The 19,538-nt window shown below is 42.2% G+C and overlaps 1 protein-coding gene across 4 annotated transcripts in view; it reads left to right on the top strand.

The window, feature by feature from the left end:
* Positions 1–19,538, top strand: part of chd6 (chromodomain helicase DNA binding protein 6) — a 370,255-nt gene that overhangs the window by 338,451 nt on the left and 12,266 nt on the right. For all 4 annotated transcript variants that reach the window (XM_063040969.1, XM_063040970.1, XM_063040967.1 and 1 more), the window contains 2 exons: positions 11,842–12,030; positions 12,443–12,583. In XM_063040969.1, coding sequence (XP_062897039.1) covers positions 11,842–12,030; positions 12,443–12,583 — 330 coding nt within the window. The remainder of the gene's footprint in view (positions 1–11,841; positions 12,031–12,442; positions 12,584–19,538) is intronic.

Below are 19,538 nucleotides of genomic sequence, written 5' to 3'. Positions count from 1 at the left end.
TCTGGGTGGTTTGGCAAATGGATCCAAAATGGCCTGATGATAGGAGGAAGAGATTGATGGTTAAGAGATTTTGCAATTGGAAACCTATGACGAGGAACACTTCTCAGGAATCAGTGCTGGCACTTTATTGTTTGTTATATATGTTAATAATCTGGATGTGAGTGTTAGAGGTATGATTAGTAACTGTACAAATGACGCAAATTTGTGTAATTAATAATGGAGGGTAGTTAACTATATTGATCAGTTGGTAAGGTGGACAGTGATAGATAAATGACAGGACCCAAGGACTGAGGACGAGGGGGGCCTCGCTGTTCATGTCCAAGAATCCCTAAAGGAGGTGAAGAAAGCATTTGGAATAGTAACCTGCATTAACTGAGATATGGAATGTAATAGTTGGGAAGGGTTAATAAAAATCACATTATTTATTTACCTTTGAAAAGGTCATAGAAGTTGGTGAATTTGAGAAATAGAAGTGATTAGAACGGTGCAGCACCGGTCCTTCACCCCCTGGTGTTGTGTGCTATTAATTAAACACCTAACTAAATTATATGGACCTATGCAAGGTCCATATCCCTCTGTTCCACCATGATGTTGTGCTGTTGTAATTAAACATATAACTAAGCTATATGGACCTATACAAGGTCCATATCTCTCTGTTCTCTGCACACTTGAAGTGCATAAAGGTGGATAAATCCCTGAAACCTGACAAGTATACAGTGGCATGCAAAAGTTTGGGCACCCCTGGTCAAAATTTCTGTTACTGTGAATAGTTAAGTGAGTGGAAGTTGAACTGATCTCCAAAAGTCATAAAGTTAAAGATGAAACATTCTTTTCGACACTTTAAGCAAGATTAGTGTATTATTTTTGTTTTGTACAATTTTAGAGTGAAAAAAAGGAAAGGAGGACCATGCAAAAGTTTTTGGGCACCCCAAGAGATTTGAGCTCTCAGGTAACTTTTACCAAGGTCTCAGACCTTAATTAGCTTGTTAGGGCTATGGCTTGTTCACAGTCACCGTTAGGAAAAGCCAGGTGATGCAAGTTTCAAAGCTTAATAAATACACTGACTCCTCAAACCTTGTCCCAACAATCAGCAGCCATGGGCTCCTCTAAGCAGCTGCCTAGCACTCTGAAAATGAAAATAAATGATGCCCACAAAGCAGGAGAAGGCTATAAGAAAATAGCAAAGCGTTTTCAGGTAGCCGTTTCCTCAGTTCGTAATGTAATTAAGAAATGGCAGTTAACAGGAACGGTGGAGGTCAAGTTGAGGTCTGGAAGACCAAGACAACTTTTGGAGAGAACTGCTTGTAGGATTGCTAGAAAGGCAATTCAAAACCCCCATTTTTACTGCAAAAGACCATCAGGAAGATTTAGCAGACTCTGGAGTGCTGGTGCACTGGTCTAATGTGCAGCGACACCTGCACAAATATGACCTTCATGCAAGAGTCATCAGAAGAAAACCTTTCTTGCGTCAGAAGTTTGCAAAGGAACATCTAAACAAGCCTGATGCATTTTGGAAACAAGTCCTATGGACTGATGAAGTTAAAATAGAACTTTTTGGCCGCAGTGAGCAGAGGTATGTTTGGAGAGAGAAGGGTGCATAATTTCATGGAAAGAACACCTCTCCAACCGTTAAGCACGGGGGTGGATCGATCATGCTTTGGGCTTGTGTTGCAGCCAGTGGCATGGGGAACATTTCACTGGTAGAGGGAAGAATGAATTCAATTAAATACCAGCAAATTCTGGAAGCAAACATCACACCGCCTAAAAAGGCTGAAGATGAAAAGAGGATGGCTTCTACAACAGGATAATGATCCTAAACACACCACAAAATCCACAATGGACTACCTCAAGAGGTGCAAGCTGAAGGTTTTGCCATGGCCCTCACAGTCCCCCCGATCTAAACTTCATTGAAAATCTGTGGATAGACCTCAAAAGAGCAGTGCATGCAAGACGGCCCAAGAATCTCACAGAACCAGAAGCCTTTTGCAAGGAAGAATGGGCGAAAATCCCTCAAACAAGAATTGAAAGACTCTTAGCTGGCTACGGAAAGCGTTTAAAAACTGTGATACTTGCCAAAGGGGGTGTTACTAAGTACTGACCGTGCAGGGTGCCCAAACTTTTACTTCGGCCCCTTTTTCCTTTTTTGTTATTTTGAAACTGTAAAAGATGGAAATAAAAAAGTAATCTTGCTTAAAATATTAAAGAAATATGTTATCTTTAACTTACACACATAAAAGTTGCTGGTGAACGCAGCAGGCCAGGCAGCATCTCTTCCTAGAGATGCTGCCTGGCCTGCTGCGTTCACCAGCAACTTTTATGTGTGTTGCTTGAATTTTCAGCATCTGCAGAATTCCTGTTGTTTATCTTTAACTTTATGCCTTTTGGAAAGCAGGTCATCTTTTACTCAATTAGTTATTCACAATAACAGAAATTTTGACTAAGGTGCCCAAACTTTTGCATGCCACTGTACATCCCACCTCTAATGCCACCATACAGACTTCCAGTACTCACTTGTAGCTAAGCAATATGCAAATATCAGTGCTAGAGTCTGCACAGTTCCTTCCCTCATTTCCAATAACACCCTAGCATACAGTGGCATGCAGATGTTTGGGCACCCCGGTCAAAATTTCTGTTACTGTGAATAGCTAAGCGAGTAAAATATGACCTGATTTCCAAAAGGCATAAAGTTAAAGATGACACATTTCTTTAATATTTTAAGCAAGATTACTTTTTTATTTCCATCTTTTACAGTTTCAAAATAACAAAAAAAGGAAAAGGGCCCGAAGCAAAAGTTCGGGCACCCTGCATGATCAGTACTTAGTAACACCCCCTTTGGCAAGTATCACAGCTTGTAAATGCTTTCTGTAGCCAGCTAAGAGTCTTTCAATTCTTGTTTGGGAGATTTTCGCCCATTCTTCCTTGCAAAAGGCTTCTAATTCTGTGAGATTCTTGGGCTGTCTTGCATGCAGTGCTCTTTTGAGGTCTATCTACAGATTTTCGATGATGTTTAGGTCGGGGGACTGTGAGGGCCATGGCAAAACCTTCAGCTTGCTCCTCTTGAGGTAGTCCATTGTGGATTTTGAGGTGTGTTTAAAATTATTATCCTGTTGTAGAAGCCATCTTCGTTTCATCTTCAGCTTTTTTACAGACGGTGTGATGTTTGCTTCCAGAATTTGCTGGTATTTAATTGAATTCATTCTTCCCTCTACCATTAAGTGCTCCCTGTGCCACTGGCTGCAACACAAGCCCAAAGCATGATCAATGAGCTCTGTGCTTAACAGTTGGAGAGCTGTTCTTTTCATGAAATTTTGCACCCTTTTTTCTCCAAACATACTTTTGTTCATTGTGGCCAAAAAAGATCTATTTTACCTTCATCATTCCACAGGACTTGTTTCCAAAATGCATCAGGCTTGTTTAGATGTTCCTTTGCAACTTCTCCTTTTCAATCTTTTTATTAGTTTCATAGAATATTAACATAACAATAATACAGAGTTGTTGGGAATATATTGATATACTTAACTTGAGTAATTATAAAACCAAATAGTATTTAATTGACAAAACTCCCAATCATGTAGGATACCAATGAATAATATAGGACAAAAAGAAAATATCTAGACAAAAATCATGAAAAAAATAAATAAAACCCCCTCAAAAAAAAACTAATCTAAAGAGAATTAATCAACTAAACTAAAAAAAAAGACCTGGGCAACTTTAACAACGTAAAAATGGAAGAAAAGAAAACCTTAGTGTCGACGACTCCGTTCCTCTCAATCAACACTACAGAGAAGTAAACTAAGTTTGGAAATGGTCAAATTACATCATATGAAAATGCTGAATAAATGGCCTCCAAGTTTTTTCAAATTTAATGGAAGGGTCATAAACCACACTTCTAATTTTTTCCAAATTTAAACACAACTTAGTTTGTGAAAACCGGTGAAATACAGTAGGAGGGTTAATCTCTTTCCAATTCAGCAAAATAGATCTTCTAGCCATTAAAGTAAGAAAAGCAATCATCTGACGAGCTGAAGAGGTTAAATGATTTGATTCTATCATTGGTAATCCAAAAATAGCAGTAATTGGGTGAGGTTGTAAGTCTGTATTCAGAACCGTTGAAATAATATCAAAAATATCTTTCCAATATTTTTCCAACAAAGGACATGACCAAAACGTGAGTTAAAGAAGCTATCTCGGAATGACATCTATCACATATAGGATTAATATAAGAATAACAACGAGATAGTTTATCTTTGGATATATGAGTCCTGTGCACTACTTTAAACTGTATCAACACATGTTTAGCACGTAGAGAGGATGAATTAACTAATTGAAGAACTTTTTCCCATTTGTCAATCAGTATAATAATCTTAAGTTCTCTTTCCCAATCAGTTTTAATTTTATTAGAAACATCAGGACGTAAATTCATAATTATATTATAAATAATTGCTACAACACTTTTCTGAGAAAGATTTAGATCTAAAATTTTTTCCAAAATATTCGTTGGATATGAGTGTGGAAAATTAGGAGAAACAGTAATTAAAAACTTCCTAATCTGTAGGTATCTAAAAAAGTGAGATCTGGGTAAATTATATTTATTAGAAAGTTGATCAAAGGACATGAAACAATTATCCAAAAATAAATCATGAAAACGTACTATACCTTTGATTTTTCCAATCAAAGTAAGCTTGATCCATAGTGGAAGGTTGGAAAAGGAAATTAGATATAATAGGGCAAGGGGTATATTCAGAGGGACAGAGGGAGAAAAAGGAGAGTGAGAGAAAGAATGTGTGTGTAGAAGTGGGTGACATGGGCAAGGGGTATATTCAGAGGGAGAAAAAGGAGAGTGAGAGAAAGAATGTGTGTATAGAAGTGGGTGACAGTTGGGGTACGAGGGGGAGGTGGGGCATTAGCGGAAGTTGGAGAAGTCGATGTTCATACCTGTCCAGCTCTTGGCTCCATCCCTCCCCCTCCTGTCTTCTCCTATCATTTTGGATCTCCCCCTCCCCCTCCCACTTTCAAATCCCTTACTCACTCTTCCTTCAGTTAGTCCTGACGAAGGGTCTCGGCCTGAAACGTCGACTGCACCTCTTCCTAGAGATGCTGCCTGGCCTGCTGTGTTCACCAGCAACTTTTATGTGTGTTGCTTAGATATAATAGGACTTGCTAAAATAAATTGATTCAACCCAAATAATTTTCGAAATTGAAACCATATACGTGAAGTGTGCTTAACTATTGGATTATTCATTTGTTTATACAATTTAGAAGAAATAAAAGAAAGCGAAGTTGCTAAAACTGAACCCAAAGAAGACCCTTGTAATGAACTACATTCAAGATTTACCCAATGCGGACTTGAAGTTGCATCCAAATCTCATAACTAAAATTATAAGTATCGAATATTAATTGTCCAATAATAAAATCTAAAATTCAGGAGGGCGAGCACCCCCCCCCCTTTTTTTAATTTCTGTAAATACCTTTTACCTAGCCTAGGATTTTTGTTCTGCCATATATATGAGGAAATTTTTGAGTCAACATTATCAATAAAAGATTTTGGGATAAAAATTGGAACCGATTAAATACACATAAAAATTCAGGCAAAATAATCATCTTAATAGCATTAATCCAACTAATCAAAGACAAAGATATTGGTGACCATTTAGTAAACAAGAATTTAATCTGATCAATTAAAGGTAAAAAAAATTAGCTTTAAATAAATCTTTATACTTTTTTGTAATTATAATCCTTAAATATATAAATGATCCCTAATATACCAATTTAAATGGTAAACATCCATAAATAGGTACCTGCTTATTTAGGGGAAATAATTCACTCTTATTAAGATTTAATTTGTAGCCAGAAAAATTACTAAATTGAGCCAACAAAGCTAAAGTAGCAGGAATTGACTTCTCCGGATTAGAGATATATAATAACAAATCATCTGCATATAGTGATAATCTATGTATTTCATTTCTGCGGGTAATACCAAAAATATTGGGCGAGTCACAGATAGCAGTTGCTAAAGGTTCAAGGGTGATATTAAATAGTAAAGGACTAAGAGGGCATCCTTGCCTAGTACCACGAAATAGACAGAAAAAGGGAGATCTTTGATATCAGTACAAACCGAAGCTACCGGGGAATAATATAACAAATTAATCCAAGATATACATATCAAACTAAAATTAAATTTCTCGAGCACATTAAATAAATAAGGCCATTCAACTCTGTCAAAGGCTTTCTCAGCATCTAATGAGATAATACATTTCGGAGTATTAAGTGAAGGGGTATAAACAATATTCATTAACCTCCTAATATTAAAGGATGAATAACGATTTTTAATAAATCCAGTTTGGGCCATAGATATAATTTGAGGTAATACCTTCTCTAACCTAGTTGCTAAAATTTTTGAATCTACATTCAAAAGAGATATTGGTCTGTACGATGCACAATCAGTAGGATCTTTATTTTTAAGAATTAAGGAAATTGAGGCTTCATAAAACAATTATGGTAATTTACCTAAACTGATTGCTTCTTTGAATATTCTGGACAACCACGGAGAGAGAATAGAGGAAAAGGATTTTAAAAATTCCACTGTAAACCCGTCCGGACTGGGTCCTTTACCAGAATTCATTGATGAGATTGCAGTTATTATTTCTTCCTCTGTGATAGGAGTTTCTAATGATAAGCAATCTTCGGGTGATAATTTTGGAAAATTCCGTTTATTTTAAAAAATCATGCATGATATTAAAATAATGAGGAAAATCAAATGTTGTGGTGAGGACGCAGGAAAGGTTTTCTTCTGATGACTCTACCATAAAGGTCATATTTGTGCAGGTGTCGCTGTACAGTAGAACAGTGCACTACCAGTCCAGAGTCTGCTAAATCTTCCTGAAGGTCTTTTGTAGTCAAACGGGGGTTTTGATTTGCCTTTCTAGCAATCCTACAAGCAGTCCTCTCGGAAAGTTTTCTTGGTCTTCCAGACCTCAACTTGACCTCCACCATTCCTGTTAGCAGCCATTTCTTAATTACATTACAAACTGAGGAAATGGCTACCTGAAAATGCTTTGCTATCTTCTTATAGCCTTCTCCTGCTTTGTGGGCATCATTTGTTTTAATTTTCAGAGTGCTAGGCAGCTGCTTAGAGGAGCCCATGGCTGCTGATTGTTGGGACAAGGTTTGAGGAGTCAGTGTATTTATTAAGCTTTGAAATTTGCATCACCTGGCCTTTCCTAACAATGACTGTGAACAAGCCATAGCCCTAACAAGCTAATTAAGGTCTGAGACCTTGGTGAAAGTTATCTGAGAGCTCAATTCCCTTGGGGTGCCCAAACTTCTGCATGGTCCTCCTTTCCTTTTTTTCACTCTAAAATTGTACAAAACAAAAATAATACACTAATCTTGCTTAAAAGGTTGAAAAGAATGTTTCATCTTTAACGTTATGACTTTTGGAGATCAGTTCAACTTCCTACTCACTTAACTAATCACAGTAACAGAAATTTTGACCAGGAGTGCCCAAACTTTTGCATGCTACTGTATATTAGAAGGGATTTTGAGAGACTGGCTCTATCTGCATTTGAAAAAGCAAGCGCTGATTAAAGATAGTGTGGCTTTGTGTGTGAAAACTCGTGCGTCACAAATTTGCTAAAGTGTTTTTAAAAATATGATTAAGAAGATTGATGAGGAAATAGCTATTGTGTATGTAGCCCCCCGGCCAACCTGAGGGTCGCTTTGCTCGCCATCATCTAAGGAAACAGCCCTTGGCCCCGCCAAACTGGGTAATTAGTTTGTGTGGATGTTGTGTGATGTACCCCACCCCACCCAAAGAACAGACAATACACTAGATACGATTAAATGATTTACAGTTTATAGATACTACTGGAACTATATAATTAAGAGAGAATAAAATATAAAAGGCAAATAAAAGGCGCCACACTTATCAAAGTTCAGTCTCTTCGTGCACAAACAGTTGGAGCTCAGGACCCTTCTTCTTCACCCTGCGACCCCTCGGACCACTTCGACCGGCCGCCAGGGATCAACAACGGTAGTTGACCAGACGCTCCACGAGTCCGTCTTCGTCTCCTCACCGAACGCCCTCCTCGGGGTCCGACCCCGTTAGCAGACACCACAGCACCTGGTCTATCCTCTGTCTCTCTCTCCCACCTTCTGCCCCAAAACCCCGCACATACAATATCTTACAGATACATCAAAATCATAACAACTATCCCAATTGGTTCATAACATCTTCTTATCAGTAACGTGATTCAATAAACTGCTAGCGGGAGGACTTTCTCAGCATTTAACATAACAAAGAAGCATTCCCAAGTATAACATAACAAAGAAGCCATTTTAATTAGCCTGCACAGTAACATAAAAGACGATACCCCCTTACATGTACATGGACTTTAGCAAGGCTTTTGACAAGTCCCATATGGTAGGTTTGTTTGGGAGATTAGATCACACAGGATCGAGGGTTAGCTAGCCAATCAAATGTAACATTTACTTGGTGGGAAGAGATGGAAAGTAGTTCTTTAGATTGAAGGTGTGTAGCAGAGATTGGTGCCAGGTCTACTACTCTGTATCATCTACGTAAAGACTGGGATGGTGGCATGATTATGTGCAATGACATCAGGTTTGGTGGAATAGTAGAAGAGGGTTTGTCTAAAGCAACAAAAAGAGAAATTTCAGTTTTCAGTGGGAGAAATTGAGAAAAGGATATTCAAGTTCAGAGCAAGTGACTCCTGGCCAGCAGGTCAATACAGCACAACACCAGGCGAAAGAGGCTTCCACAGACAGGGTGGTTGGTGTGTGGGAAAGATACTAACATACATGAAGATCTTGAATGCTCTAGCAAAGGCCAATACTCTATCTTCATGTCAGAGTAGGAGAGATTCTTCAGTGTATTTGGTGAGATTGTGGACGATCTCTATATTAACTCCAGTTGCCATGGTTCTGTACCCTCATTTAGCAAAAAGCTGATCAGCCTCAGATTTGAAATGATTGATTGTAGTTGCTCTCTGTTCCTGTGAGAGAGAGGTCCACATTTCCACTGTGGCTGCAGTGTGCACCTTCTGTAGAATGTACTGCAGTTTTCGCTCTCAGCTCCTCCCAAACTTCTGGTTTCTGCCCCCAAGGACAAAAAGCAGCAGCACCTTGTAGATTCCTCTACAGCTCATACACCTCGCTGGCTGGAGAACACACTATTATTGGGTCTGTGCACTGGAACTCCTTTCCCAGTACCACTGTGACAGTGTTTCACCAGACGGACTACAACAGTTTGGGTTTGGCCGAGGGATAAGTTGAGATGGACAGTAAATACTAATCTCAGCAGTGATGTTCTCATTCCAGGACCAATTCATGGGCTAGTTCTTTAACTAGGGGTTAGCCGTGAGTTTGCTAAGTTTGATAAATGGTTTCAACATGAGAGGCTTGAATAAAGTCATTGAGTAAGCAAAGGGTATACATTTAAAATCAGAGGCTGAAGATCTGGAGTAGAGATGAGTGATTTTTATTTTTCACTAAATGTTGATGTGATTTGCCAACAATAGCCTCTGAATAATTTAGGCAAAAGCAGATTGTGTCTTAATAAGCAAAGTGGTTCAAAATAAGACCATAAAACATAGGAGTAGAATTATCAGCCATTCAGCTCATTGAGTCTACTCCGCCATTTCATTAGGGCTGATCCCGGAAGCAACTCAACCCCATGCACCTGCTTTCTTGCCATATCCTTTGATGTCCTGACCAATCAGAAAGCAATCAACTTCCGCCTAAAATACACACACAGACTTGGCCTCCACTGCGGTATGTGGCAGAGAATTCCACAGATTTACTACTCTTTGGCTAAAAACAAAAATCCTTTTTACCTCTGTTCTGAAAGGCCGCCCTCAATTTTGAGGTTGAGTCCTCTAGTTGTGGATACCCCCGCCATAGGAAACATGCTCTCCACATCCATCCTATCTAGTCCTTTCAACATTTGGTAGGTTTCAGTGAGATCCCCCTGTATTCTTCTAAATTCCAGTGAGTACAGGCCCAAAGTTGTCAAACGCTCTTCATATGTTAACCCCTTCATTCCTGGAATCACCCTCATGAACCTCCTCTGGATTCTCTCCAATGACAACACATCCCTTCTGAGATATGGGGCCCAAAACTGTTGACAATACTTTTAAGTGCAACCTGACTAGTGTCTAATAAAGTCTCAGCATTATCTCCTTGCTTTTGTATTCTATTCCCCTTAAAATAACTGCCAACATTGCATTTGCATTCTTTACCACAGACTCAACCTGTAAATTAACCTTCTGGGAGTCACGCACAAGGATTCCTAAGTGTTTCTGCACCTCTGATGTTTGAACCTTCTCCCCATTTAGATAATAGTCTGTACTATTGTTCCTTTTACCAAAATGCATTATCATATGTTTCCCAACACTGTATTCCATCTGCCACTTTTTTGCCTGTTCTTCCAATTTGTCTTAAGTCCTGCTGCAATCGCATTGCTTCCTCAGTATTACCTACCCCACCACCTATCATCCATAAACTTTGCCACAAAGCCATCAATTCCATTATTTAAACAGTTGACAAACAATGTGAAAAGTAGTGGTCCCAACACTGACCCTCTGAGGAACACCACTAGTCACTGGCAGCCAACCAGAAAAGGCCCCTTTTATTTCCACTCGCTGTCTGCTGCTTGTCAGCCATTCCTCTATCTATGCTAGTAGCTCTCCTATAATGTCAGAGGAATTTATTTTGTTAAGCAGCCTCATGTGAGGCACCTTATCAACCGCATTTGGAAAATCCAAGTAAATGACATCCACTGCCTCTCCTTTGTCCACCCTGCTTGTTACTTCCTCGACGAACTCTTAACAGATTTGTCAGGCAAGATTTCTCTTTACGGAAACCATGCTGGCTTTGACTCATTTTATCATTCGTCTCCAAGTACCTCGAAACCTCATCTTTACTAAAAGACTTTCCTAACCACTTAGGTTAGGCTAATTGACCTATAATTTCTACTCTTTTGCCTTCCTCACTTCTTAAAGAGTGGAGTGACATTTGCAAGCTTCCAATCCTTTGGGACCATGCCAGAACCAAGTTATTCTTGAAAGATCATGACCAATGCATCTGATTCAATGTAAAATTAAAGTAAAATATCATCATATACTATCCTGAGATTCATTTTCTTGTGGGCGTTCACAGTAATTACAAAGAAACGTAACAGAAAACGCACACAGCAAATACAGACAAACAACCAGTGTGCAAGACAACAAACTGCAAATGCATAAAACAGAAAAAAGATAATAAATAAGCAATAAATATTGAGGATATGAGTTGCAGAGTCCTTAAAGCTGAGTGCATAGGTTGTGGAATTAATTTAGTGTTGAGGTGTGTGAAATTACCCCCTCTGGTTCAAGAGCCTGATGGTTGAGGGGTGATAATTGTTTCTGAACCTGGTGGTGTGGAACTGAAGGCTCTGTTCCTCCTTCCTGATGGGAGCAGTTGGAAGGAAACATGACATGTATGCCTTGCCATGGAAAGTTAGGCAGGTAAATGATTGACATTAAAATCAGATCATTTTTGATCCTGTTCAATGGAGGGTAGGTTTAAAGGGTTCAGTGGCCTAATCCTGCTCCTCATTTGTAGATTTCAGAGTTGGAAACTGGTTCTCAAAGGCAGCTTCTCAGATATTGGCGAATGGTAAGTCAGCTGCCTATGGAGGAAAGGCGGGTGGTGGGACTAAGCACATGATGTTTGCGAAAGCCCGAGCAAACAGGTAGGGCAGGCCCAGGCCCCGGCCCCGGCCCCGGCCCCGTTGGCCTTTTCTGTGTTGTGTGATTCTCACTCAGGGTTCTCTCTTTAATGAAGGACACGGGCCTGTCGAAGCAGCTTTTTTCTGGGGCAGCTCACTCGGCTGACAACATGGCCAGTATGATGATTAAACTCCCTCAGGGCAAGCAGCAACTGGCAAATGAGGAAGAAGAGAAAAACAAGAGTCTGATTGAGTGGTTAAGGCAGCATCCCACGTACACCATGGATGTGTCCAACCTGGCTCCTGTGAGTATGCTGTTTCTGTGGCTGCAGCCAATGCTGTCTCTGAGATGCATAGGTAGCTCGTGTCCCTGTGACATCCACCTGCTGGATGGACCTCTGCTTTGGTAGGAGCCACACACCATACAAGTGACACACTGCTGATGTGACATTCCTTGACAAAGCAGTGATGGCTAATATTGAGTTAGGCATGTATCTCCTTCCTTTATACTTGGGTGATTGTCATGAATCTCATGAGGCCTGAATACATTTCATGATCAATGGCGACTTGCGTGTTGCCTGTGAGCAGCAGATATCTGTACATTGCCATCATCTTAGAGTGAGGGAGGAGAGATCTGAAAGCTATCAAATCAACAGCTTCCCTTCCAACCTGTCTATCGCAAGGTGAAACTATCTTATGGTTCTATTTCTGTGACAGAATTGCACCGCAATTTTACATGGCCTTTCAGAGCGGCCAAAACAGAGGAGGCATCGCTGCAAGGACCCCAGTAAACTGGACATCAATTCGCTGACTGGGGAGGAAAGGGTACCCGTTGTTCATAAGGGAAGTGGAAGGAAGGTAAGTCTGAGGGTATGAAGGTCTGTAAATGGACTCCAAGTGATGGGCTTGATTCTGTAACTAAAAGCTGAGGTTTTCTAGGGTGGAAACTCAGCTCTCTGGCAAATCCTTGAGTAACAGAGGGGAAAGGTAGAAGAAAACATTATCGAAATACATAAAAATACATAAACAAATACATCTTTCCCTCCCCCCCTCTGCATTCCGCAGGGATCGCTCCCTACGCAACTCCCTTGTCCATTCATCCCCCCCATCCCTCCCCACTGATCTCCCTCCTGGCACTTATCCGTGTAAGCGGAACAAGTGCTACACATGCCCTTACACTTCCTCCCTTATCACCATTCAGGGCCCTAAACAGTCCTTCCAGGTGAGGCAACACTTCACCTGTGAGTCGACTGGGGTGATATACTGCGTCCGGTGCTCCCGATGTGGCCTTTTATATATTGGCGAGACCCGACTCAGACTGGGAGACCGCTTTGCTGAACATCTACGCTCTGTCCGCCAGAGAAAGCAGGATCTCCCAGTGGCCACACATTTTAATTCCACATCCCATTCCCATTCTGACATGTCTATCCATGGCCTGCTCTACTGTAAAGATGAAGCCACACTCAGGTTGGAGGAACAACACCTTATATTCCGTCTGGGTAGCCTCCAACCTGATGGCATGAACATCGACTTCTCTAACTTCCGCTAAGGCCCCACCTCCCCCTCGTACCCCATCTGTTACTTATTTTTATGCACACATTCTTTCTCTCACTCTCCTTTTTCTCCCTCTGTCCCTCTGAATATACCTCTTGCGCATCCTCTGGGTCCCCCCCCCCCTTGTCTTTCTTCCCGGACCTCCTGTCCCTTGATCCCTTCGTATCCCCCTTTGCCTATCACCTGTCCAGCTCTTGGCTCTATCCCTCCCCCTCCTGTCTTCTCCTATCATTTTGGATCTCCCCCTCCCCCTCCAACTTTCAAATCCCTTACTCACTCTTCCTTCAGTTAGTCCTGACGAAGGGTCTCAGCCTGAAACGTCGACTGCACCTCTTCCTAGAGATGCTGCCTGGCCTGCTGCGTTCACCAGCAACTTTGATGTGTGTTGATCGAAATACATATCTGACATCATGTACAGTCCTAAGATCTCATTTTCTTGTGGGTGTTCACAATAAATACAAAGTAATATAATAGAATGAATGAAAAAGTGCACACTAATAACAACAACCAATGTACAAATACAAAAAGAATAAAACCAAATAATAATACTAATAAATAAAGGTAATAAATAAATTCAAGAACAATACTGCAATGAAACATTCCAACAGCAATGCCTGGCAGTTGGCCACAGTTGACCTGTTTCTGTCCATGCCTTTCCTATTCAAATACTATTCCACTGCTCTGGCAGTTCATTACAGATATTCAGGAACCTCTGTTTGAAAAGCTTACGACTGCTATATTCCAGTTAAAATAAACCCAGCTTATCCCAGCTCCCTCCCTCTGTCCCTCCACAAGTCTGTCACACTCACCCCTCCCTCCCTCCTCCACCACAGATCCGTCACATTCATTCCTCCCTCCCTCCTCCACAGGTACGTCACACTCGCACCTCCAACCCCCACCCCCCACAGGTCCGTCACACTCATAACTCCCTCCCTTCCTCCCCCATAGGACTGTCACACTGACCCCTCCCTCCCTTCTCCCACAGGTCCATCACATTCACTCCTCCCTTCCCCCACAGGTTTGTCATTCTCAACCCTCCCACACAGCTCCTTACATACACCCCTCTTTCCTTTCGCCACCCCCCCCCCCACACACACACACACACACACACACACGTCTGTCAAACTCACCCCTGCCTCCTGGTGAATCTCTCCTGCACTCACCCTATTGCTACCACATTCTGCTTGCAGTGTGGTGAACAGGGAACACAATACTCACAGAGTGTGGTTTACAGTGGCATCGTGATGTCACAACTCTCGTACTCAATGCCTCAATCTGTTGTCACTTCAAGGAAGCTATGGACTTGTACTCTACTGTCAACACACCTAAACTCCCTTTTATCACCCAGCAGACATACCAAAGTAGATTAGGTGGATTCACATTTCTGGATTAAATTTCATTTGTGACATGTGCACCAAATTTCCCAGCTGATTCCAAGTCCAACACTGATCCCTACTGTACACTATTTATCTGAAAAGCGCCTGTCCTCTATTTCCTATCACAAAGCCAACTTGGCATCCAGATTTCCAATATGGCACAGGCCTCTTGTGCCTTAACCAGGGGCCAGCTGACCATGTAGTAGTTTGTCAAAAGCCTTACCTGCAGTGCCTATAAAAAGTATTCACCCCATAATTTCATATTTTATTGTTTACAACATTGAATCACAGTGGATTTAATTTGGCTTTTTTGACACTGATCAACAGAAAAGACTTGTTCATGTCAAAGAGAAAACAAATTTCTACAAATTCGTCTAAATTTATTGCAATTATTAAACACAAAATAATTAATTGCATAATTATTCACCTCTTCAAGTCAGTATTTAGTAGATGAACCTTTGGCAGCAATTACAGCCTTGAGTCTGCATCTATCAGCTTTGCACATCTGGACATTGCAATTTTTCCCCATTCTTCTTCAGAAAACTGCTCAAGCTCTCTCAGATTGCATGGGGATTGTGAGTGAACAGCCCTTTTCAGGTCCAGCCACAAATTCTCAATTGTATTGCAGTCTGGACTCTGACTTGGCCACGCCAGGACATTAACTTTGTTGTTTTTAAGACAGTACTGTGTAGCTTTGGCTTTATGCTTGGAGTCATTATCTTGCTGGGGGAAAAATTTTTCTCACATTCTCTTGGAGACTGCATCAGGTTTTCCTCCAGGAATTCCCTGCATTTTTCATTTTACCCTCCACCTTCACAAGCCTTCCAGGGCCTGATGCAGTGAATCATCCCCACAGCATGATGCAGCCACCACCATGCTTCACAACAGGGGATGGTGTGTTTTTGATGTGCGATGTTTGGCTTACACCAAAAGCTCAGTTTTGGTTTCATCAGACCATAGTACCTTCTTCCATCTGACTTCAGAGTCTCCCACAAGCCTTCTGGCAAACACTGGCTGAGATTTCATGCCAGTTTTTTCAAAAGTGGCTTTCTCTTTGCCACTTTCCCATATGGCTGCGACTGGTAAGGCACCTGGGTAACAGCTGTTGTATGCACAGTCTTTTCCAACTCAGCCACTGAAGCTTGTAACTTCTCCAGAGTTCTCATAGGTCTCTTGGTGGCCTCCCTCACTAGTCTCCTTTTTGCACGGTCACTCAGTCTTTGAGGACAGCCTGCTCTAGGCAGATTTACAGCTGGGCCCTATTCTTTCCACTGCTTAATGTAACCCCACTTTTTAAAAAAGGAGGGAGAGAGAAACCGGGGAATTATAGGCCGGTTAGCCTAACGTCGGTGGTGGGGAAACTGCTGGAGTCAGTTATCAAGGATGTGATAACAGCACATTTGGAAAGCGGTGAAATGATCGGACAAAGTCAGCATGGATTTGTGAAAGGAAAATCATGTCTGACGAATCTCATAGAATTTTTTGAGGATGTAACTAGTAGAGTGGATAGGGGAGACCCAGTGGATGTGGTATATTTGGATTTTCAAAAGGCTTTTGACAAGGTCCCACACAGGAGATTAGTGTGCAAACTTAAAGCACACGGTATTGGGGGTAAGGTATTGGTGTGGGTGGAGAATTGGTTAGCAGACAGGAAGCAAAGAGTGGGAATAAACGGGACCTTTTCAGAATGGCAGGCGGTGACTAGTGGGGTACCGCAAGGCTCAGTGCTGGGACCCCAGTTGTTTACAATATATATTAATGACTTGGATGAGGGAATTAAATGCAGCATCTCCAAGTTTGCGGATGACACGAAGCTGGGTGGCAGTGTTAGCAGTGAGGAGGATGCTAAGAGGATGCAGGGTGACTTGGATAGGTTGGGTGAGTGGGCAAACTCATGGCAGATGCAATTTAATGTGGATAAATGTGAAGTTATCCACTTTGGTGGCAAAAATAGGAAAACAGATTATTATCTGAATGGTGGCCGATTAGGAAAAGGGGAGGTGCAACGAGACCTGGGTGTCATTATACACCAGTCATTGAAAGTGGGCATGCAGGTACAGCAGGCGGTGAAAAAGGCGAATGGTATGCTGGCATTTATAGCGAGAGGATTCGAGTACAGGAGCAGGGAGGTACTACTGCAGTTGTACAAGGCCTTGGTGAGACCACACCTGGAGTATTGTGTGCAGTTTTGGTCCCCTAATCTGAGGAAAGACATCTTTGCCATAGAGGGAGTACAAAGAAGGTTCACCAGATTGATTCCTGGGATGGCAGGTCTTTCATATGAAGAAAGACTGGATGAACTGGGCTTGTACTCGTTGGAATTTAGAAGATTGAGGGGGGATCTGATTGAAACGTATAAGATCCTAAAGGGATTGGACAGGCTAGATGTGGGAAGATTGTTCCCGATGTTGGGGAGGTCTGGAACGAGGGGTCACAGTTTGAGGATAGAGGGGAAGCCTTTTAGGACCGAGGTTAGGAAAAACTTCTTCACACAGAGAGTGGTGAATCTGTGGAATTCTCTGCCACAGCAAACTGTTGAGGCCAGTTCATTAGCTATGTTTAAAAGGAAGTTAGATATGGCCCTTGTGGCTACAGGGGTCAGGGGGTATGGAGGGAAGGCTGGGTTCTGAGTTGGATGATCAGCCATGATCATAATAAATGGCGGTGCAGGCTCGAAGGGCCGAATGGCCTACTCCTGCACCTATTTTCTATGTTTCTATGTTTCTATGTTAATGACTGACTTCACTGTACTCCAAGGGATATTCAGTGACTTAGAAATTTTCTTGTATTCATCTCCTGACATGCTTTACAGTAACCTTTTCATGGAGTTGCTTGGAGTGTTCTTTTGTCTTCATGGTGTAGTTTTTGCCAGGATACTGACTCACCAGTAGTTGGACCTTCCAGATACAGATGTATTTTTACTACAATCAATTGAAACACCTTGACTGCACACAGGAAATCTCCATTTAACTAATTATGTGACTTCTGAAACCAGTTGGCTACACCAGTGATGATTTGGTGTGTCATATTAAAGGGGGGCGAATACTTGTGCAACCAATTATTTCATGTTTTATATTTTTAATTAAGTTAGATCACTTTGTAGAGATCTGTTTTCACTTTGACATGAAAGAGCCTTTTTCTGTGAAAAAAGCCAAATTAGGATTGTAAACAATAAAACTTGAAAACTTCCGGGGGGCGGGGTTGAATATATTTTATAGCCACAGTAAGTCCTTTACACTATGTCTGCACTCATCCTTCATCAATCGAGATATGTAAGGCATGATCTTCCCTGCATCTGGCTGACTCCTAATCAGCATAAATCCTGTCCCTGCCCCTGATGAAAAGCCCACTGGTCTATAGTTTATCCCTACTGCCCTTGTAGAACAAGGAAGCATTAGCAATTCTCCAGTCTTCATGTACGCTGTAGGAAACGGAGATATAAAAATATTCATCAGAGCCTCAGTAATGTCCTCTCGGGTCATTGTAACACTTTCCTCAGTATCCTGGCATTTGATCTCATCAGGCCTGGGGATTTATCCACCCTAATGTGCTCCAATACATCGTCCTCCCGGATACAGGTGTGCTCCAGGATATGCACTTACTCTCTAGTCTCTGCCATGATCAGAAGTTTTCATTTAGGATTGTGTGATATTTTCTGACTGCATTCATTGCTCAGCCCTCTGGATCCTTGAAGACCTATTTCTTCCTTATGTAGCCTCCCACTTCTAAAACAAATCGTTGCACAGTACTGAGGGAGTATCATGCTGTTGTGATTTACTTCGCTGACAGTGTGGCATGGGGTGGGTGTCAATCATAATGTGGGAAGTGGGTGGGGTGGGATTCACTTACAGTGCTAGAGCACTACAGCACAGAATGGTGAGGGCTTGGTCACAGTGCGAGGAGTGTTGTGGAATGGGAATCAATGGAAATGGGTTCCTGTTTCTGTTGAGGGGGGTCAGTCACACTGGGGGGAGAATAGTCAGTATGAGGGGAATAAGAAGGAAGTGTTTGTGTGTATGGGGGTGTTGGTCACAGTGGAGGGAGGATTGTCAGTCTGGAGTGGAATCAGTGGGGTGTGTTTGTGTATCGGGGACATGGGGAGTGGTTGGGGGGGTGTCAGTTGCAGTGGGAGTGGCTGGGAGTTCAGATATGGTAGGGTGTGGGTGTATGGAGGAGTGGGCAGGTGGGGTCAGTCACAGTGGGAGTGAGTGGGAGTTCAGTCACAGTGAGGAGTGTTTGTGTGTGGGGGGTCAGTCACAGTGGGGAGTGTTTGTGGGTGGGGGGTCAGTCACAGTGGGGAGTGTTTCTGTGGGGGGAGTGGGGAATGTTTGTGTGTAAGGTAGGAGAGGGTGGGGGTCAGTTATATTGGGGAGTGTTTGTGTAGGGGGAGTAGGTGGGAGGGTTCAGTCACAGTGGGGAGTATTTGTGTTGGTGGGGGTGGGGAGTGTTTGTGTAGGGGGAGTAGGTGGGGGTTCAGTCAAGTGGGAGTGTTTGTGTGTGTAGGGGGAGTAGATGGGGGTTCAGTCACAGTCGGGAGTGTTTGTGTGTAAGGGAGGAGAGGGTGGGTTGAGTTATATTGGGAAGTGTTTGTGTAGGAGTAGGTGGGGGTTCAGTCAAGTGGGGAGTGTTTGTGTGTGTATAGGGGGAGTAGTTGGGGGTTCAGTCACAGTCGGGAGTGTTTGTGTAAGGGAGGAGAGGGTGGGGTTCAGTTATATTGGGGAGTGTTTGTGGGTGGGGAGGGTCAGTCACGGTCATAGTGGTGGAGGATTGTCAGTATGGGGGGAATCAGTGGAGGGTGTTTGTATAGGGGGAGGGGGAAGGTGTGGACAGAGGGCTTGTCACAGTGTGACAGAGGGATGTAGAAATACAGGCCATTACACAGC

The sequence above is a fragment of the Mobula hypostoma genome, chromosome 2, assembly GCF_963921235.1.
Source record: "Mobula hypostoma chromosome 2, sMobHyp1.1, whole genome shotgun sequence".
NCBI classification, from domain to species: Eukaryota; Metazoa; Chordata; class Chondrichthyes; order Myliobatiformes; family Myliobatidae; genus Mobula; species Mobula hypostoma.
Note: the sequence above shows the minus strand (reverse complement) of the source record. Positions and strands in the feature narration are given on the sequence as shown.